We start from the raw sequence: 22,954 nt of genomic DNA on the forward strand, positions 1-22,954 counted from the left end.
CCTTTTTTTTTTTTTTTGCAAGGACAGGCACAGGAATCGAACCTGGGTCTCCAGCATGGCAGGCGAGACTGCCTGCTTAGCCACCCTGGCTTGCTCTGAACCTTCTTTTTATTGTAGGCAAGTACAGCTATAACTTTCCCTTTGAACACTGCTTTTGCCACATCCCATGAATTATGGTATGTGTGTTTTAATTTTCAATTGTCTCTCAAGTATTTTCTAATTTCACTTGTAATTGCTTCTTTAACCCACTGGTTGTTTAAGAATGTGCTGTTTTATTCCCACTTAATGGTAAATTCCCAAGTTTCACTTCTGTTATTGATTCTTAGTTTCAATCTATTGTGGTTGAAGAAGGCACTTTGTATCACTTTCAATCTTGTAAACTATATTAAGACTTGTTTTGTGACTTAACATATGGTCTTTCTTAGAGAAGGTTCCATGTGCACTTGAGAAAAATATGTATTCTGCTGTTTTGGGTATACTGTTCTATATATGCCTGTAAGGTTTAGTTAGTTTATACTGTTGTTCAAGTCCTTTATTTCCTTATTAATTTTCATCCATTACTGGGTGAGTTATTGCACAGATGATCTTCTGCGCATTTTTTTAAAGTGGAGTCTCCAACTATTATTGCAAGATGTTCTATTTCTCCCTTCAATTCTGTCCATTTTTGCTTCATGTATTTGGGGTTCTGTTGTTGGGGGCATATATGTTTACAATTGTTATATATTCTTAATGGATTGGCCTTTTTGTCAATGAGTAATGTCCTTCTTGTACCTTGTAATAACGTTTTACATACAGTCTATTTTTTCTGATAGTAGTATAGTCACTCCAACTCTCTTTTGGTTGCTATTTGCATGGATTATCTTTTTTCCATCCTTTCACTTTCAGGCAACTTTTGACTTTGGATCTAAAGTGAATCACTTATAGATAACATATAGATAGACCCTTTTTGGTCCATTTAGGCAATCTCTACCTTTTGATTGGAGAATTTAATCCATTTACATTTAAAGTAAATGCTGGTAAGGCAAGACTTATTTCTGCCATTTTGCTACTTTTTATACATCATATATTTTTTGTTGTTCAATTCCTCCACTACTGCATTCTTTTGTATTTATTTTTTTCAAGTGTAACGTTTGATTCCCTCATTTAATTTTGGTCATTTTCTTACCACTTATCATGGGGATTACAATTAATTTCCTAAATGTGCAACAACAGTTTGAATTGGTAGCAATTAAGTTTCAATAACATATAAAAACTCTGCTTCTATACAATTCCATACTCCTTTATGTTGTCACAAATTATTTCTTTATACATTTTGTGCCCATTAACATAGATTTATAATTACTGTTTTTATGCTTATGTATTTATGATCATGTAAAAAAGAGGAGTTAAAATCCAATATTACAATACTACTGGCTTTTATATTTACCTATGTAGTTAACTTTACCAGTGTTCTTTATGTCTTCATATAGCTTCAAGTTACTGTGTAGTGTCTTTTCATTTTAGCCTGAAGGACTCCATTTAGCATTTCTTATGAGGCAGTTCTACAAGTGACAAATCTCTTCAGCTTTTGTTTATCTGGGAATGTCTTAATTTCTATGCATTTTTTTTTTTAAGCTCAAAATGAACATTTATTTCAACTCTATTTATAAAGGAATGGAGGATAAATGTAATAAGGAACAAAGGAAACATATGAGGCATGTACATGTACAAAACAAGTGTGGGCAAAATTTGTCAGTCCTTTCAATTCTTCCACTTCTAACACTGAACAGTCAAAATCAGTCTAAGGAAAGGAATATCTATCTCAGGAGGAGTTTTAGGTGGCTCAACCAATATGCTTCAAACTAAGACTATTTTAATAAAAAATTATAATTTTATCTTATTAGAAAAATTGCTGGAAGCCTAGTAAACCACAACACTATCAATCTTTAAAAGATGCAAGGCTTTTCAGAAGTCATAATTGCTTTAAAAAGTATTAAAGAATACAAACATAATAATAGCATTTGCTGAAGAGTAAATACAGACTTAGTTGACATTAATTCCTTAATCCATTAAAATGGTTGTGTTACCTCATGGTGAGATCCTGTTCCCTGATGAGGAACATTAAGTCATTTAATATTAAGCTGTAGGAAAATCCTTCAAACTGTGTATTCAGCATTCAATTACATTAATATACATGGGGAAAAAAATCCATACTTGAAAAAAAACAACCCAAACTTAATTGCCAGTTGGGTTTTCCAAAACCAGAGACAAGTATTCTTAAAATTTATTAAGATTCCTCAGATCTCTGCCCTAACAGATCCCAGGGTAGGGGCTTAAGTAAACTGTTCGAGCAGGAGCCTGAGAAGGCAGGGTGGACGTGCTGGTGCAGTTGCAGTGAAGACAAGGCTCGGATGCTGACAGCTGGAACGGTGTCTTTGCTGTAGGTCAGTTCTTCCTTTAGGTCACTGCCCTGACTGTGAAACGTGATGTCCAAACCTTGAAGTTTCTGGACTAGAAAATGGAGAAGACTCCCAAGACCTATTTTCTTTCTCGAAGGAATCATCTTCTTGGAAGGCAAATTTCTTTTTCAGGGCATGGGATATTAAAGACACGGGGTCCCAGTGTGAGCTGTGCCTTCTCTTCTTACAAATGGGTCTGCCTCCAGGTGACCGATCAATAGCTCGAAGTTTAACCTTATTCATATCCTTTAGAACATCCAACATGTTAGGAACATCTTTATTTCTCTGGTTTTTTAAATAATGGTTATAACTGGTGTTCCTGGCACCTGGGTGCTGTTTTTCCATGCCAGCTGCTGAATTTTCCGAGTCATAAATCCTAGCTCCTGGTTGTATGGAAGGAGGAGGACACGGAGGACGGTGAGGAGACAGTGGAGGAGGAGGAGGAGGAGGAGCAGGAGGAGGAGCAGGAGGAGGAGCAGCAGCAGCAGCAGGAAGCACTGAACTTGGAAACTGATCTGGCTCCACTCTCAGTTGAGGAGTCCCTGACGACAGCATTTGGTCCAAACCACTAGGCCAGTCATTCAAGTCAAAGGAGCCAGAATTTGCACTGTTTTTCAGTTCCTGCATTTCCACAATCGTAGCAATCTGGGAGTGAAGAAAAGTGAGCTCATCTTCAAGGGCAGCTATTTTTTTTATTGCAGCTTCACTTACAGGCAGATCATTTTCCAATCGTTCATCCCATTTCAGAGCAAGGGGTGACGGATCACAAACTAGCTGCAAAGGATGGAAAATGTCAGCAGTCTGTTCTTCATTTTTCCATATACTATTTCGAAATCTGAGATAATGGGCGTCTTCATCATTCGCCACACACATAACATCAGCAAAGGACGGAACTGTAGAGCCACAGTTCTCAGAGTCTACAGAGCTCAAGAACGGGATCAACTCAAAATTAGGCCTTGGACAAGGTTCTAAAGGAAGAATTTTCCCAATAATACGAACAATACTTCGAGCTGATCCATATTCTTTATTTTCCCAAACTGACAAAATCTGGTCTATGGGAACACCAAAATATTCCAGCATCTCTCTTAAGATATTCAGTAAGAGAGACATTGATGAAGTAAATTCAGAAACAAATTCAAGGAAGCATTATCAATTTCTTGATGCCTGAGCGCAGGGCCCAGCCCGCAGACCGCTCCCGCCCCGTCGGGGCCGTGCTCGGCCTCCAGCCACCGGCGGAGGAGGCGTCCCCCAGGCTCCCCGGGGTCGCCCGGGGCCCCCCTCACTCGGCCGCTAGCCCCCAGGTAGTCTCTATGCATTTTTTGAAGGATAGTTTTGCCAGATAGAGAATTCTTGGTTGACAGTTTTTTTTTCCTTTCAGCACTGTATGCATCCCATTGCATTCTGGCCTTTATGGTTACTGAAGAAAAATTGGCTGTTACTCTTATTGAAAAGCCCCTGCACATGATGTATCACTTCTTTCTTTCTGCTTTCAAGACATTATCGTTAGCTTTTGTCAGTTTCTGCTGGTGTGGATCTCTTTGAGTTTATCTTATCTGTTGTTCGTGGAGTTCTTAGATGTGCAGGTTCATATTTACATCAAATGTGGGAAGTTTTTGGCCATTATTTCTTCAAATATTATTTCTGTACCTACCTCCCCCGAACTCCTCTCCTTCTGGGACCCCAGTTATGTCTGACAATACACTTGATGGTCCACCAGGTTCCACTTGCTGTCTTTTTTTCCTTTTTTTCTAATTCTCAGCTTGAATAATTTCAATAGACCTATCTTCAAATTCACTGATTATTTTCTTTTGTATACTCAAATTTGCTGTTGAACCCCTCTAGTACATTTTTTTTAAGTGTACAAGTGCTTGCAACTCACTCTATTTATTTATTTATTTTATTATTATTATTTTTTACATGGGCAGGCACCGGAAATCAAACCTGGGTCCTCTGGCATGGCAGGCAAGCATTCTTGCCTGCTGAGCCACCGTGGCCCGCCCACCTCTAGTAAATTTTTCACTTCAATTATTTTCAGCTCCAGAATTTCTACTTTGTTCCTTTGAATAATTTTTCTTATTGATATTCTCAATATAATGAGATAGCATTTTCCTGGTTTGCTTTAATTCTTTGTCCATGGCTTCCTTTAGCTCTTCAAGCATATCTAAGGCAAATGATTTAAAGTTTTGTCTAGTGAGTTCAAAGTATGGATTTCTCCAGGAAACAGTTTTTTTCCTGTGAATGTCCCATACTTTCTTTGCCTGACATAATATTTTGTTGAAAGATGGAAATTCTGAGTATTACAATTGTTAGAGATTAAGGTATTTATTACCCTTTCTGGCAGCAGCAAGAATGGAGGATGGTAGGCAGGCAAGCAAAAATGCCACACACCCTTTCTTCATTAAGCACTCCACAGGTTGCATAAGTATTTATTAAATTCTGGAGCTTCACAAAAGTTTATTCTGGCAGTTTTTACTAGTTTAAGCATTGCTTCAGTGAAGAAATAGATCCTTGGAGCTCTCTATTCTGCCATTCTTGGTGATGCCCTACATTAACAGTATTTTGTAGTTTTCATAGTATGTGTTTTGTACTTCTTTCATTAAATTAATTCCAAAAGTTTTTTAAAAATTATTTTGATGCTATTGCAAATAGGATTGTGTTCTTAATATAAAAGGTTTTATATTCCTTTGTGAGTAGAGATAGTTTCACCACTTCTTTTTAAATATGGATTACTTTTATTTATTTTTTCTGTATAATTGCCCTGGATAGAACCTGTATTAAATATTAATGGAAGTGACAAGGATAGATATGCTTGTGTTGTTCCTGATCTTAACAGGAAAGCCTTCAGGCTTTTGCCATTTAAGTATGATGTCTGCTGTGGTGGGGGTTGTATATATGCCCTTTGTCAGTTTAAAGATGTTTCCTTCTATTCCTAATTTGTTGCACTTTACTTACGGTTCCACATGAAGGGGTGCTATTTTTTTTTAAATTTATTTATTGATTGATTAAAAAAATTAAGAACAAAAACATTAACATATCATTCAGTTCTACGTGTATAATCAGTAATTCTCAATATCACCACATAGTTGCATATTCATCATTTCTTAGAACATTTGCATCAACTCAGAAAAAGAAATAAAGAGACAACAGAAAAAGAAATAAAATGATAGCAAAGAAAAAAAAAGATTATACATACCATACCCCTTACCCCTCACTTTCATTTATCACTAGCATTTCAAACTAAATTTATTTTAACATTTGTTCCCCCTATTATTTATTTTTATTCCATATGTTCTACTCGTCTGTTGACATGGTAGATAAAAGGAGAATCAGACACAAGGTTTTCACAATCACACAGTCACACTGTGAAAGCTATATCATTATTCAATCATCATCAAGAAACATGGCTACTGGAACACAGCTCTACATTTTCAGGCAGTTCCCTCCAGCCTCTCCACTACATCTTGACTAACAAGGTGATATCTACTTAATGTGTAAGAATAACCTCCAGGATAACCTCTCGACTCTGTTTGAAATCTCTCAGCCATTGACACTTTGTCTCATTTCACTCTTCCCCCTTTTGGCCGAGAAGGTTTTCTCAATCCCTTGATGCTGAGTCTCAGCTCATTCTAGGGTTTTTCTCAATCCCTTGATGCTGAGTCTCAGCTCATTCCAGGATTTCTGTCCCATGTTGCCAGGAAGGTCCACACCCCTGGGAGTCATGTCCCATGTAGACAGGGGGAGGGTGGTGAGTTTGCTTGTTGTGTTGGCTGGAGAGAGAGGCCATATCTGAGCAACAAAAGAGGCTCTCTTGGGGGTGACTCTAAGGCCTAAATTTTAAGTAGACTTGACCTATCCTTTGTGGGGTTAAGTTTCATGTGAACAAACTCCAAGACTGGGGGCTCAGCCTATAGCTTTGGTTGTCTACACTGCTTGTGAGAATATCAAGAATTCAACTTGGGGAAGTTGAATTTCTCCCCATTCTCACCATTCCCCCAAGGGGACTTTGCAAATACTTTTCCACTCACTGATCAAATCACTCTAGGATTCATCAGGGCATCACTCTGGACAAACCAACAAAATCTCATGTCCTACCCAAGATTCTAAGCACTTATGGTGTTCAACCAAGCTATCTACATAAGTTATATTAGCAAATGCACTAGTAAAAATATAAATTTTGTACCAAATAAATATTTTTTGCTTTAGTCTCACACATAAGGCGAAATTTTAAAATATTACCACCTATTTTCAGCACCCTACAGTAATGACATTCCAATGTTCTTCCTCATGCAAAAATATTTCTTAAATTTGTACATTTAGTCACTATTATTATACACTCTAGGCATTCCTAGCTTATACCATCTCAATCTTTACTGTCTATCTTTCTCTCTGATTTCATTTATGCCCCCAGTCCTCATCCCTCTATCATTCTCACATGCAGCTTCATTCAGTGTTTTAACATAATTGCATCACAGTTAGGTAGTATTGTGTTGTCCATTTCTGAGTTTTTATATTCAGTCCTGTTGCACAATCTGTGTCCTTTCAGCTCCAATTACTCAATATCTTACCCTATTTCTATCTCCTGATGGTCTCTGTTACTAATGAAATATTCCAAATTTATTCACTAATGTCAGTGCGTATCAGTGAGACCACACAGTATTTGTCCTTTTGTTTTTGGCTAATCCCACTCAGCATAATGTTCTCAAGGTCCATCCATGTTGTTACATACTTCATAACTTTATTCTGTCTTAAAACTGCATAATATTCCATCATATGTATTTACCACAGTTTGTTTAGCCACTCATCTGTTGATGGACATTTTGGCTGTTTCCATCTCTTTGCAACTGTAAATAATGCTGCTATAAACATTGGTGTGCAAATGTCCGTTTGTGTCTTTGCTCTTATGTCCTTTGAGTAGATACCTAGCAATGGTATTGCTGGGTCATATGGCAATTCTATACTCAGATTTTTGAGGAACCGCCAAACTGCCTTCCACAGTGGTTACACCATTTGACATTCCCACCAACAGTGAATAAGTGTGCCTCTTTCTCCACATCCTCTCCAGCACTTGTCATTTTCTGTTTTGTTGATAATGGCCATTCTGGTGAGTGTGAGATGATATCTCATTGTAGTTTTGATTTGCATTTCTCTAATGGCCAGGGAAGTTGAGCATTTCTTCATATGCTTATTGGCCATTTGTATTTCCTCTTCTGAGAAGTGTCTGTTCAAGTCTTTTTCCCATTTTGTAATTGGATTGGTTGTCTTTTTGTTGTTGAGTTGAACAATCTCTTTATAAATTCTGGATGCTAGACCTGTATCTGATATGTCGTTTCCAAATATTGTCTCCCATTGGGTAGGCTGTCTTTTTACTTTCTTTTTATTTATTTATTTATTTATGTATTTATTTATTTATTTTATTAATTAAAAAAAGAATTAACAAAACAATTAGAAATCATTCCATTCTACATGTACAATCACTAATTCTTAATAACATCACATAGGTGCATATTCATCATTTCTTAGTACATTTGCATCGATTTAGAAAAAGAAATAAAAAGACAACAGAATAAGAATTAAAACATTAATAGAAAGAAAAAAAAAAACAAAAAACCTATACCTCACATGCAGCTTCATTCAGTGTTTTAACATAATTGCATTACAATTGGGTAGTATTGTGCTGTCCATTTCTGAGTTTTTATATCCAGTCCCGTTGTACAGTCTGTATCCCTTCAGCTCCAATTACCCCTTCTCCCTTTTTTTTTTTAATTAACGGAAAAAAAGAAATTAACCCAACATTTAGAAATCATACCATTCTACATATGCAATCAGTAATTCTTAACATCATCACATAGATGCATGATCATCATTTCTTAGTACATTTGCATCGGTTTAGAAAAACTAGCAACATATCCGAAAAAGATATAGAATGTTAATATAGAGACAAAAATAAAAGTGATAATAGTAAAGTCAAAACAAAACAAAAACCTATAGCTCAGATGCAACTTCATTCAGTGTTTTAACAAGATTACTTTACAATTAGGTATTATGGTGTTGTCCATTTTTGAGTTTTTGTATCTAGTTCTGTTGCACAGTCTGTATCCCTTCAACTCCAATTGCCCATTATCTTACCATGTTTCTACCTCCTGCTGGACTCTGTTACCAATGACATATTCCAAATTTATTCTCGAATGTCTGTTCACATCAGTGGGACCATACAGTATTTGTCCTTTAGTTTTTGGCTAGACTCACTCAGCATAATGTTCTCTAGGTCCATCCATGTTATTACATGCTTCATAAGTTTATCCTGTCTTAAAGCTGCATAGTATTCCATCGTATGTATATACCACAGTTTGTTTAGCCACTCTTCTGTTGATGGAGATTTCGGCTGTTTCCATCTCTTTGCAATTGTAAATAACGCTGCTATAAACATTGGTGTGCAAATGTCCGTTTGTGTCTTTGCCCTTAAGTCCTTTGAGTATATTCCCAGCAATGGTATTGCTGGGTCGTATGGCAATTCTATATTCAGCTTTTTGAGGAACCGCCAAACTGCCTTCCACAGTGGTTGCACCATTTGACATTCCCACCAACAGTGGATAAGTGTGCCTCTTTCTCTGCATCCTCTCCAGCACTTGTCATTTTCTGTTTTGTTGATAATGGCCATTCTGGTGGGTGTGAGATGATATCTCATTGTGGTTTTGATTTGCATTTCTCTAATGGCCAGGGACATTGAGCATCTCTTCATGTGCCTTTTGGCCATTTGTATTTCCTCTTCTGATAGGTGTCTGTTCAAGTCTTTTTCCCATTTTGTAATTGGGTTGGCTGTCTTTTTGTTGTTGAGATGAACAATCTCTTTATAAATTCTGGATACTAGACCTTTATCTGATATATCATTTCCAAATATTGTCTCCCATTGTGTAGGCTGTCTTTCTAGTTTCTTGATGAAGTTCTTTGATGCACAAAAGTGTTTAATTTTGAGGAGCTCCCATTTATTTATTTCCTTCTTCAGTGTTCTTGCTTTAGGTTTAAGGTCCATAAAACCGCCTCCAGTTGTAAGATCCATAAGATATCTCCCAACATTTTCCTCTAACTGTTTTATGGTCTTAGACCTAATGTTTAGATCTTTGATCCATTTTGAGTTAACTTTTGTATAGGGTGTGAAAGATGGGTCTTCTTTCATTCTTTTGCATATGGATATCCAGTTCTCTAGGAACCATTTATTGAAGAGACTGTTCTGTCCCAGGTGAGTTGGCTTGACTGCCTTATCAAAGATCAAATGTCCATAGATGAGAGGGTCTATATCTGAGCACTCTATTCGATTCCATTGGTCGATATATCTATCTTTATGCCAATACCATGCTGTTTTGACCACTGTGGCTTCATAATATGCCTTAAAGTCTGGCATCGCGAGACCTCCAGCTTCGTTTTTTTCCTCAAGATGTTTTTAGCAATTCAGGGCACCCTGCCCTTCCAGATAAATTTGCTTATTGGTTTTTCTATTTCTGAAAAATAAGTTGTAGGGATTTTGATTGGTATTGCATTGAATCTGTAAATCAATTTAGGTAGGATTGACATCTTAACTATATTTAGTCTTCCAATCCATGAACACGGTATGCCCTTCCATCTATTTAGGTCTTCTGTGATTTCTTTTAACAGTTTTTTGTAGTTTTCTTTATATAGGTTTTTTGTCTCTTTAGTTAAATTTATTCCTAGGTATTTAATTCTTTTAGTTGCGATTGTAAATGGGATTCGTTTCTTGATTTCTCCCTCAGCTTGTTCATTACTAGTGTATAGAAATGCTACAGATTTTTGAATGTTGATCTTGTAACCTGCTACTTTGCTGTACTCATTTATTAGCTCTAGTAGTTTTGTTGTGGATTTTTCCGGGTTTTCGACGTATAGTATCATATCGTCTGCAAACAGTGATAGTTTTACTTCTTCCTTTCCAATTTTGATGCCTTGTATTTCTTTTTCTTGTCTAATTGCTCTGGCTAGAACCTCCAACACAATGTTGAATAATAGTGGTGATAGTGGACATCCTTGTCTTGTTCCTGATCTTAGGGGGAAAGTTTTCAATTTTTCCCCATTGAGGATGATATTAGCTGTGGGTTTTTCATATATTCCCTTTATCATTTTAAGAAAGTTCCCTTGTATTCCTATCCTTTGAAGTGTTTTCAACAGGAAAGGATGTTGAATCTTGTCAAATGCCTTCTCTGCATCAATTGAGATGATCATGTGATTTTTCTGCTTTGATTTGTTGATGTGGTGTATTACATTAATTGATTTTCTTATGTCGAACCATCCTTGCATACCTGGGATGAATCCTACTTGGTCATGATGTATAATTCTTTTAATGTGTTGTTGGATACGATTTGCTAGAATTTTATTGAGGATTTTTGCATCTATATTCATTAGAGAGATTGGTCTGTAGTTTTCTTTTTTTGTAATATCTTTGCCTGGTTTTGGTATGAGGGTGATGTTGGCTTCATAGAATGAATTAGATAGTTTTCCCTCCACTTCGATTTTTTTGAAGAGTTTGAGGAGAATTGGTACTAATTCTTTCTGGAACGTTTGGTAGAATTCACATGTGAAGCCATCTGGTCCTGGACTTCTCTATTTAGGAAGCTTTTGAATGACTAATTCAATTTCTTTACTTGTGATTGGTTTGTTGAGGTCATCTATTTCTTCTTGAGTCAAAGTTGGTTGTTCATGCGTTTCCAGGAACCCGTCCATTTCATCTACATTGTTGTATTTATTAGCGTAAAGTTGTTCATAGTATCCTTTGATTACTTCCTTTATTTCTGTAGGGTCAGTGGTTATGTCTCCTCTTCCATTTCTGATTTTATTTATTTGCATCCTCTCTCTTCTTCTTTTTGCCAACCTCGCTAAGGGTCCATCAATCTTATTGATTTTCTCATAGAACCAACTTCTGGTTTTACTGATTTTCTCAATTGTTTTCATGTTCTCAATTTCATTTATTTCTGCTCTAATCTTTATTTATTTCCTTTTGCTTGCTTTGGGGTTAGTTTGCTGTTCTTTCTCTAGTTCTTCCAAGTGGACAGTTAATTCCTGAATTTTTGCCCTTTCTTCTTTTTTGATATAGGCATTTAGGCCAATAAATTTCCCTCTTGGCACTGCCTTTGCTGCATCCCATAAGTTTTGATATGTTGTGTTTTCATTTTAATTTGCCTCGAGATATTTACTGGTTTCTCTCGTAATTTCTTCCTTGACCCACTGGTTGTTTAAGAGTGTGTTGCTGAGCCTCCACGTATTTGTGAATTTTCTGGTGCTCTGCCTATTATTGATTTCCAACTTCATTCCTTTATGATCCGAGAAAGTGTTGTGTATGATTTCAATCCTTTTAAATTTGTTAAGACTTGCTTTGTGACCCAGCATATGGTCTATCTTTGAGAATGATCCATGAGCACTTGAGAAAAAGGTGTATCCTGCTGTTGTGGGATTTAATGTCCTATAAATGTCTGTTAAGTCTAGCTCCTTTATAGTAATATTCAGATTCTCTACTTCTTTATTGATCCTCTGTCTAGATGTTCTGTCCAATGATGAGAGTGGGGAATTGAAGTTCCAACTATTATGGTATTTGTGTCTATTTCCTTTTTCAGTGTTTGCAGTGTATTCCTCACGTATTTTGGGGCATTCTGGTTCGGTGAGTAAATATTTATGATTGTTATGTCTTCTTGTTTAATTGTTCCTTTTATCAGTATATAGTGTCCTTCTTTGTCTCTTTTAACTGTTTTACATTTGAAGTCTAACTTGTTGGATATTAGTATAGCTACTCCTGCTATTTTCTGGTTGTTATTTGCATGAAATATCTTTTCCCAACCTTTCACTTTCAACCTATGTTTATCTTTGGGTCTAAGATGTGTTTCCTGTAGACAGCATATAGAAGGATCCTGTTTTTTTTTTTTTTTTTTTTTTTTTTTTTTTAAAGGAAAGACAGAGAGAAGGAAGGAAGGAAGGAAGAAAGGGAAACATCTTTAAACATTTTCTTGTTTTATTGTATTCTGTTTCTCCGTTTTTGTTACATGGGCTGGGGCCGGGAATCGAACCGAGGTCCTCCGGCATAGCAGGCAAGCACTTTGCCCGCTGAGCCACCGCGGCCCGCCCTAGGATCCTGTTTTTTAATCCATTCTGCCATTCTATGTCTTTTGATTGGGGAATTCAGTCCATTAACATTTAGTGTTATTATTGTTTGGATAATATTTTCCCCTACCATTTTGCCTTTTGTATTATATATATCATATCTGACTTTCCTTCTTTCTACACTCTTCTCCATACCTCTCTCTTCTGTCTTTTCGGTTCTGACTCTAGTGCTCCCTTTAGTATTTCTTGCAGAGCTGGTCTCTTGGTCACAAATTCTCTCAGTGACTTTTTGTCTGAGAATGTTTTAATTTCTCCCTCATTTTTGAAGGACAATTTTGCTGGATATAGGAGTCTTGGTTGGCAGTTTTTCTCTTTTAGTAATTTAAATATATCATCCCACTGTCTTCTAGCCTCCATGGTTTCTGCTGAGAAATCTACACATAGTCTTATTGGGTTTCCCTTGTATGTGATGGATTGTTTTTCTCTTGCTGCTTTCAAGATCCTCTCTTTCTCTTTGACCTCTGACATTCTAACTAGTAAGTGTCTTGGAGAACGCCTATTTGGGTCTAATCTCTTTGGGGTGCGCTGCACTTCTTGGATCTGTAATTTTAGGTCTTTCATAAGAGTTGGGAAATTTTCAGTGATAATTTCTTCCATTAGTTTTTCTCCTCCTTTTCCCTTCTCTTCTCCTTCTGGGACACCCACAACACATATATTTGTGCGGTTCATATTGTCCTTGAGTTTCCTGATACCCTGTTCAAATTTTTCCATTCTTTTCCCGATAGTTTCTGTTTATTTTTGGAATTCAGATGTTCCATCCTCCAAATCACTAATTCTATCTTCTGTCTCTTTGAATCTATCATTGTAGGTATCCATTGTTTTTTCTATCTTTTCTACTTTGTCTTTCACTTCCATAAGTTCTGTGACTTGTTTTTTCAGTTTTTCTATTTCTTCTTTATGTTCAGCCCATGTCTTCTTCATGTCCTCCCTCAATTTATCGATTTCGCTTTTGAAGAGGTTTTCCATTTCTGTTCGTATATTCAGCATTAGTTGTCTCAGCTCCTGTATCTCATTTGAACTATTGGTTTGTTCCTTTGACTGGGCCATATTTTCAATTATTTGAGCGTGATCCGTTATCTTCTGTTGGCGTCTGCGCATTTAGACAGATTTCCCTGGGTATTGGATCCAAAAGTTTGGAAGATTTTTCTGTGAAATCTCTGGGTTCTGTTTTTCTTATCCTGCCCAGTAGGTGGCGCTCGTGGCACACGTTTGTCTGCGGGTCCCACCAGTAAAAGGTGCTGTGGGACCTTTAACTTTGGAAAACTCTCGCCGTCCGGGAGGCTCGCTAGCCGAAGCGGCTTGGAAGGGTTCGAGCCGGCCCAGGGTCCGAATGTGGGGAGGGTTGCTGGCCGCCGCAGCCCGGGAAAGCGCCCGTCCGAATTTCCTAGTCTCCCGGGCGACAAGCGTGGCGGGAGGGCGCCAGCGGCAGCGGCCCGCCCGGGAGAGTGCAAGTTCCCGGGGAGTCACAGGTTTGGAAGGGGCCTCCCCCACCCGTCACCGTTCTCCGCGGCCTGGGTATTTCCGATCCAATTCTCTCAGTTGGTCCGGGGGGCCGCGCGTGGTGTGGGCGCCAGCCGCCGCGGTTTCAGGGGACCGCCTCTCCAATTCTCCCAGCCGGCCCGGGAAGGGGGAAGGGAGTGACTCCGGCCGCTTGCCGCCCCACCCGGTGAAGCCCGCGCGCCTCGGCGATCTCACCCAAGCGGCTTCTCTCAGCCAGCCAGCCGTTCCAGGATGGGGTACGCTGTCTTTTTTATCTCTGTTGTGGCTTTGGGCGCTGTTCTGTATCGTTTCTACTCCCCTAGTAGCTGTCCTGGAGAAGAAACTAAGATCCGCGCGTCTTACTAAGCCGCCATCTTCTCCGGAAGTCTCTTTTTACTTTCTTGATGAAGTTCTTTGATGCACAAAAGTGTTTAATTTTGAGGAGTTCCCATTTCTTTCTTTCTTTCTTTCTTCAGTGCTGTTGGCTTTGGGTTTAAGGTTCATAAAACTGCCTCCAAGTATAAGATTTAGAAGATATTTCCCTACCTTTTCCTCTGTTTTATGGTCTTAGACCTAATGTTTAGATCTTTGATCCATTTTGAGTTAACTTTTGTATAGAGTGTGAGATACGGTCCTCTTTCATTCTTTTGCATAGGGATATCCAGTTCTCTAACCACCATTTATTGAAGAGACTATTCTGTCCCAGGTGAATTGGCTTGACTGCCTTATCAAAGATCAAATGTCCATAGATGAGAGGGTATATATCTGAGCACTCAATTCGATTCCACTGGTCAATATATCTATCTTAATGTCAGTACCATGCTGTTTTGACCACTGTGGCTTCATAATATGCCTTAAAGTCAGGCAGCGTGAGACCTCCGGCTTCATTTTTTTCCTCAGGATACTTTTAGCAATTCGGGGCACCCTGCCCTTCCAGATAAATTTGCTTATTGGTTTTTCTATTTCTGGAAAGTTGTTGGGATTTTAATTGGTATTGCATTGAATCTGTAAATCAATTTAGGTAGGATTGACATCTTAACTATATTTAGTCTTCCAATCCATGAACATGGTATGTCCTTCCATCTTCTTAGGTGTTCTGTGATTTAACAATTTCTTGTAGTTTTCTTTGTATAGGTCTTTTGTCTCTTTAGTTAAATTTATTCCTAAGTATTTTATTCTTTTAGTTGCAATTGTAAATGGAATTTGTTTCTTGATTTCCCCCTCAGATTGTTCATTACTAGTATATAGAAACACTACAGATTTTTGAATGTTGAGCTTGTAACCTGCCACTTTACTGTACTCGTTTATTAGCTCTAGTAGTTTTGCTGTGGATTTTTCAGGGTTTTCGACATATAGTATCAGATCATCTGCAAACAGTGATAGTTTTACTTCTTCCTTTCCAATTTTGATGCCTTGTATTTCTTTTTCTTGTCTAATTGCTCTGGCTAGAACCTCCAACACAATGTTGAATAATAGTGGTGATAGTGGACATCCTTGTCTTGTTCCTGATCTTAGGGGGAAAGTTTTCAATTTTTCCCCATTGAGGATGATATTAGCTGTGGGTTTTTCATATATTCCCTTTATCATTTTAAGAAAGTTCCCTTGTATTCCTATCCTTTGAAGTGTTTTCAACAGGAAAGGATGTTGAATCTTGTCAAATGCCTTCTCTGCATCAATTGAGATGATCATGTGATTTTTCTGCTTTGATTTGTTGATGTGGTGTATTACATTAATTGATTTTCTTATGTCGAACCATCCTTGCATACCTGGGATGAATCCTACTTGGTCATGATGTATAATTCTTTTAATGTGTTGTTGGATACGATTTGCTAGAATTTTATTGAGGATTTTTGCATCTATATTCATTAGAGAGATTGGTCTGTAGTTTTCTTTTTTTGTAATATCTTTGCCTGGTTTTGGTATGAGGGTGATGTTGGCTTCATAGAATGAATTAGATAGTTTTCCCTCCACTTCGATTTTTTTGAAGAGTTTGAGGAGAATTGGTACTAGTTCTTTCTGGAACGTTTGGTAGAATTCACATGTGAAGCCATCTGGTCCTGGACTTCTCTATTTAGGAAGCTTTTGAATGACTAATTCAATTTCTTTACTTGTGATTGGTTTGTTGAGGTCATCTATTTCTTCTTGAGTCAAAGTTGGTTGTTCATGCGTTTCCAGGAACCCGTCCATTTCATCTACATTGTTGTATTTATTAGCGTAAAGTTGTTCATAGTATCCTTTGATTACTTCCTTTATTTCTGTAGGGTCAGTGGTTATGTCTCCTCTTCCATTTCTGATTTTATTTATTTGCATCCTCTCTCTTCTTCTTTTTGCCAACCTCGCTAAGGGTCCATCAATCTTATTGATTTTCTCATAGAACCAACTTCTGGTTTTACTGATTTTCTCAATTGTTTTCATGTTCTCAATTTCATTTATTTCTGCTCTAATCTTTATTTATTTCCTTTTGCTTGCTTTGGGGTTAGTTTGCTGTTCTTTCTCTAGTTCTTCCAAGTGGACAGTTAATTCCTGAATTTTTGCCCTTTCTTCTTTTTTGATATAGGCATTTAGGCCAATAAATTTCCCTCTTGGCACTGCCTTTGCTGCATCCCATAAGTTTTGATATGTTGTGTTTTCATTTTAATTTGCCTCGAGATATTTACTGGTTTCTCTCGTAATTTCTTCCTTGACCCACTGGTTGTTTAAGAGTGTGTTGCTGAGCCTCCACGTATTTGTGAATTTTCTGGTGCTCTGCCTATTATTGATTTCCAACTTCATTCCTTTATGATCTGAGAAAGTGTTTTGTATGATTTCAAGCTTTTTAAATTTATTGAGACTTTCTTTGAGACCCAGCATATGGTCTATCTTTGAGAATGATCCATGAGCACTTGAGAAAAAGGTGTATCCTGCTGTTGTGGGGTGTAATGTCCTATAAATGTCTGTTTAATCTAGCTCATTTATTGTAATATTCAAATTCTGTGTCTTTAATGATCCTCTGTCTAGATGTTCTGTCCGTTGATGGGAGTGGGGAGTTGAAGTCTCCAACTATTATGGTAGATGTGTCTATTTCTCTTTTCAGTGTTTGCCTCATGGTTCGGTGCATAAATATTTATGATTGTTATGTCTTCATGCTGAATTGTTCCTTTTATTAGTACATAGTATCCTTCTTTGTCTCTTTTAACTGTTTTACATTTGAAGTCTAATTTGTTGGATATTAGTATAGCTACTCCTGCTCTTTTCTGGTTGTTATTTGCATGAAGTATCTTTTCCCAACCTTTCACTTTCAACCTATGTATATCTTTGGGTCTAAGATGTGCTTCCTGTAGATAGCATATAGATGGGTACTGTTTTTAATCCAGTCTGCCAATCTATGTCTTTTCATTGGGGAGCTCAATCCATTAACATTTACTGTTATTACTGTATGGGTAGTACTTTCTTCTACCATTTTGCCTTTTGGATTTTATAGGTCATATCTAATTTTCCTTCTTTTTACCTTTACTCTTAGTCTTCCTTTCTACACTCTTCTCCACACCTCTCTCTTTTGTCTTTTCATATCTGTAGTGCTCCCTTTAGTATTTCTTGCAGAGTTGGTCTCTGGGTCACAAATTCTCTCAGCGATTTTTTTGTCTGAAAATGTTTTAATTTCTCCCTCATTTTTGAAGGACAATTTTGCTGGGTGTAGAATTCTTGGTTGGAAGTTTTTCTTTTAGTAATTCAAATATATCATTCCACTTTCTTCTCGCTTCCATGGTTTCTGCTGAGAAATCTACATATAGTTTTATTGGGTTTCCCTTGTATGTGATGGATTGCTTTTCTCTTGGTGCTTTCAAGATCCTCTCTTTCTCTTTGACCTCTGATATTTTGATTAGTAAGTGTCTTGGAGTACGTCTATTTGGATCTATTCTCTTTGGGGTACGCTGCACTGCTTGGATGTCTAATTTTAAGTCTTTCATAAAAGTTGGGAAATCTTCAGTGATAATTTCCTCCATCAGTTTTTCTCCTCCTTTTCCATTCTCTTCTCCTTCTGGGACACTCACAACATGTATATTTGTGCACTTCATGTTGTCATTCAATTCCCTGAGTACATGCGCAGTGAGTCATTCAATTCCCTGCTCATATATTTCCATTTTTTTCCCTATAGTTTCTGTTTCTTGTCGAATTTCAGATGTTCCATCCTCCAGTTCACTAATCCTATCCTCTGCCTCTCGAAATGTACCATTGTAGGTTTCCATTGTTTTTTTTTTTTTCGTCTCTTCTACCTTGCCTTTCATTCCCATAAGTTCTGTATTTGTTTTTTCAGACTTTTGATTTCTTCTTTTTGTTCATTCCTTGCCTTCTTCATATCCTCCCTCAATTCATTTATTTGGTTTTTGATGAGGTTTTCCATGTCTGTTTGTATATTCTGAATTAATTGTTTCAGCTCCTGTATCTCATTTGAATTGTTGGTTTGTTCCTTTGACTGGGCCATATCTTCAATTTTCCTGGTGTGATTTGTCATTTTTTGCTGGCGTCTAGACATTTAATTACCTTAATTAGTTTATTCTGGAGATTGCTTTCACTTCTTTTATCTAGGGTTTTCTTGCTGGATGAATTTGTTGTCTACCTGTTCTTTGACATTCGGTTCAGCTTTTTCTGGACCTCTAGTTTAGGTTTTGTATAACAGAGGAGAATTTTTCGGTTCTTGTTTTCCTGTTTTTTGCCCCGCTTGCATGGTGCCATTTTCCCCCCACCCTTAGGAGAGTCTACGTAGGTATTATAGACCCCAGCCAGGTTTTCCCAGACCAAACTGGCCTTCTATTAGGGGGAAGGAGTCACCTGCATCGGTTTTCCCTGAGGGCGAGACCCAGCAAGTTCAAAGACTTTCCTGTGAAGTCTCTGGACTCTGTTTTTCTTATCCTGTCTAGTATGAGGTGCTTGTCTGCCTGCAGGTCCCACCAGCATAAGATGATGTGGTACCTTTAACTTAAGCAGACTCTCACTGCTGGGGGCATGGTAGTGGAGACAAAGGAGAGGTTGTAGGCTGGTTTTAATGGCTTCAAATTACCAAGCCCTGGTGTCTGAATTCCTTGAGGTAGGGATTCCACCTGAGTTAGACTTCACCGCTCCCCTGGGGAAGACACAGGCTCGAGACAAGCCCTGAAATGAGCTTGTTTTTGCCTATGCCTGCAGCAGTTACAGCCTGAGAAGTCCTGCCACTGAATCCAGAGGTAGTCAACCCTTTGTAGAAACACAGTCACATAAACCTCTGTTTCTTTTCTTTTTTCCTTCTTCCATTAGCCTAATGAGCGACCTTTGCTTTGACCAGGTTCACCTGAGCTGGGGGCTTATTTTTAGTAGTCAGAATTTGTTAATTAATGCCACAATTGGTGTTTGGTTGGGCTCAGCCCCTGCTGCTGTTAAAGTCTCTTTCCTTTCCCCTCTGGGAAGCAGCCTGTGGGGGAGGGGCACTGGCCGCCATGCCTTGGAGAACTCATGGTTCTGGGGAGGCTTGCAGCCGGTCCTTTCAGACTGGGATACACTGTGTGTCTGGTCACTGACGTGGCTCCAGGAGCTGTTCAGTACTGTTTCTGGTTATTTAGTAGCTGTTCTGGAGGACGAACTAAAACACACACATTGCTAAGCCACCATCTTGGTCCCTCCCACTCAAGGGGTGCTAAATTTTGTCAAATGATTTTTTTCTGCATTTATTGAGATGATCATGCAGCTCTGTCCTTTATTCTATTGATATTGTGTTTTGTATTAATTGATTTTCAAATGCTTAACCATCCTTGAATTCCTGAGATAATTCCCACCAAGTCATGGTATATAATTTGTTTTACATATTGCTTGATTCAACTTGCTAGTATTGTGTTGAGCATTTTTTACTCAACTGTATTTATCTGTATTCATAAGAGATGTTGGCCTAAGCTTTGCATTTCTTGTGTTGACTTTTCTTGTTTTAATCAGGGTAATAATTATGGGCACAATAAATAAGTGGGAAGTGTTTCTTTCTCTTCTGTTTTATGGAAAAGTTTGGATATAAAATGTATTTCCTGTAGACAGAACATAGTTGGGTCTTGTTTATTTTTTTAAATCCAACATGGAAATATCAGCCTTGTGATTGAATTGTGTAATCTATTCACATTTAATGCTATTATTGATATAGCACTATTGATATAGTTGAATTTGTCTACCACTTTATTTTTTGTTTTCTTCCTCAAATTTTGTTTTTCTTCCTCTATTTCTTTTTATCTGCTTTCTTTTACATTAAGCCAATTTTTCTAGTGTAACATTTTAGTTCCTTTAATGACTTTTTTCACTATATTGAGTTATTTACTTAGTTGTTATTCTAGGGCTTATCAGAATCTACATCAGATTTATATTAAATTAATTCTAGTAATAAATAGAAATGTAGAAATATTATATAATGTAGAAATATAAATAGAAATATTTCCTTTTCCTCTTTTTGTGCTATTACTCTTTATACAAATTAAAGCTATATATGTTACAAATCCAACATATTATTATATTACTTTATATAATTTTATGTATGTTAAATTAGTTAGGAAGAGAAAGGAAGGAAAATATTTATAGAGTTTGTTATAATAACCTTATTTACCATTTCTGAATCTTTTCATTTGTTCCTGTGGATTTGATTTACCATCTAGTGTCATTTATTGCTCCAAAACTATTTTCCTTCCACCACTTCCTTTGTGTTGTTATTGTCAAATATATTACATTTCCTCATGTATAGACCCAATGATGCAATTATATACACTTTTTTTTATACAGTTGCTTTTATATTGTGGTACCATATATATAATATAAAATTTGCCATTTTAGCCATTTTTAAGTATACAATTCAGAGGCATTAATTATATTTACGATGTGCTACTATTAACACCATCCATTATTAAAACTTTTTTCCATCACCCAAAATAGAAATTATTCCTTTAAGCAATAATTTACTCAAACCTCGGTAAACTTTACTTTCCAGCTCTATGAATTTGCTTTTATTATATAATTTATATAAGTAGAATCATACAATATTTATCCTTATGTGTCTGGCTTGTTTCACTTTGCATGAGGTTTTCAAGGTTCATCCATACTATAAAATGTATAAGAACTTCATTCCTTTTTACAGCTGAATACTACCCCATTGTCTGTATATATCATATTTTGTTTATCCCTTCATCTACTGATGGATATTTGGGTAATTTCCATATTTTGACTATCCAAATAATGCTGCTGTGAACATCAATGTACAAGTATCTGTTTGAGTTCATGCTCTCAGTTCTTTGAGGTATATAGCCAGGAATGGGAAGGTCAGGTAATACAGTAATTCTATGGTCAACTTTTTGAGGAACCACCAATTTTTTTTCCACAGTGGCTTCACCATTTTACATTTCCACCAACAATGCACAAGGGTTCCAATTTCTCAATATCTTCCCCAACACTTGTTAGTTTTCACCTTTTTAATAATAGCTATCCTAATGGGTGTAAAATAGTATCTCATTGTAGTTTTGATTTGTATTTCCTGAATGACTAATGTTGTTGAGCATCCTTTCATGTACTTATTAGATATCTGTGCATCTTTTAGAGAAATTTCTATTCAAGTTCTTTGCCCATTTTAAAATTGGGTTGTTTGTGTTTTGTTGTTGAGTTGTAGGAGATATTTTTATCTACTCTAGATATAAATCCTTATCATATATATGGTTTCCAGATATTTTCTAACATTCTGTAGATTATTTTTCGTCGTTCTTGATAATGATTTTGATGCACTACAACTACTCTCTGTATCAATTAAGAGAGGGAGAAGAAATATGCATTTATATTGTCTTTTATAATTACATATTTAGTTCTACTGGGCTGCTTAGCTTTTTCATGTGGATTCCATATAGCATCAGGAGTCACTTGCTTTCAGCCTGAAGAACTCCCTTCAGTATTAACTTGACTTTTGGATCTACAAACACAAAATTCTCTCCATTTATTATTATGTGAGACGGTCATTATTTTGCCTTCATTTTTAAAAGATAGCTTCACCGGATATAACTGTCTTGGTTGGCTTTTTCTCTTTCTTTCAGCACTTTGACTATGTCTACTGGCCTCCACTGTTTCTGATGAAAAGCTAGATGTTAATATTGTTAATATTGTTATGTGATGAATCATTTTTCTCTTGCTGCTTTCAGAGCTTCTCTTTGCCTTCATCTTTCAGCATTTTCTGAAAGTGGATCTCTGTATTTATCCTACTTAGAGTTTGTTGAGCTTTTGGATATGTAGATTAATGTTTTTCATCAAATTTGGGAAGTTTTCAGATATTACTTCTTAAAATACATGTTCTGCTCCTTTTATCTCTTCTGTCCTTCTGGTATTTCTATTAAACATATTTGATTGTTTAATGGATCCTACATTTCTCTGAGGTTCTGTTCATTTTTCTTTATTTTTTTCCCTCTGTGATCTTCAGATTACATAATCTCTTTCTTCCAGTTTGCTGATTATTTCTTCTGCCAGTTCAATTCTACTACTGAACCCCTCTACTAAATTTTTCATTTTGTTTTTCAACCTTACAATTTTCATTTGGTTGTTTTATAGTTTCTATAGCTTTATTGACATTCTCTACTTGATGAAACATTGTCATTTAGTTTCCTTTACTTCTTTAAGTATAGTTTATATTAATTGTTTAAGTATACTTGAAGTCTTCATCTGTCAAACCAGCATCTTGGCTTTCTCCCAGGCAGTTTTCATGGCCTGTTTTTTTTAATTGCTACATGGTATGACCCAATTAAATTAAAACAGAGGTTTTTTTTTGAACCCAGTCATGGAAGGTTACTCTGATCCCAAGAAGGCTTTTCTTAACTTAAATGAAATGAGTAGAGAAAGGAGATGTTGTTTCTGGTAAACTAGCTGAC

The 22,954-nt window shown here is 36.9% G+C and overlaps 2 protein-coding genes across 4 annotated transcripts in view; both read right to left on the reverse strand.

Annotated features, from left to right (window-relative positions):
• The window catches only part of SOX30 (SRY-box transcription factor 30), a 52,647-nt gene that overhangs the window by 12,225 nt on the left and 17,468 nt on the right, over nucleotides 1–22,954 (reverse strand). The window lies entirely within an intron of this gene.
• On the reverse strand, nucleotides 1,354–3,738 carry LOC143664040 (mitochondrial fission regulator 2-like). The gene has a single exon (XM_077137530.1). It carries the CDS (start codon nucleotides 3,546–3,548, stop codon nucleotides 2,442–2,444), a length of 1,107 nt encoding a protein of 368 aa, XP_076993645.1. The 5' UTR covers nucleotides 3,549–3,738; the 3' UTR covers nucleotides 1,354–2,441.

The sequence above is a fragment of the Tamandua tetradactyla genome, chromosome 20 (genome assembly GCF_023851605.1).
Source record: "Tamandua tetradactyla isolate mTamTet1 chromosome 20, mTamTet1.pri, whole genome shotgun sequence".
Taxonomy (NCBI): Eukaryota; Metazoa; Chordata; class Mammalia; order Pilosa; family Myrmecophagidae; genus Tamandua; species Tamandua tetradactyla.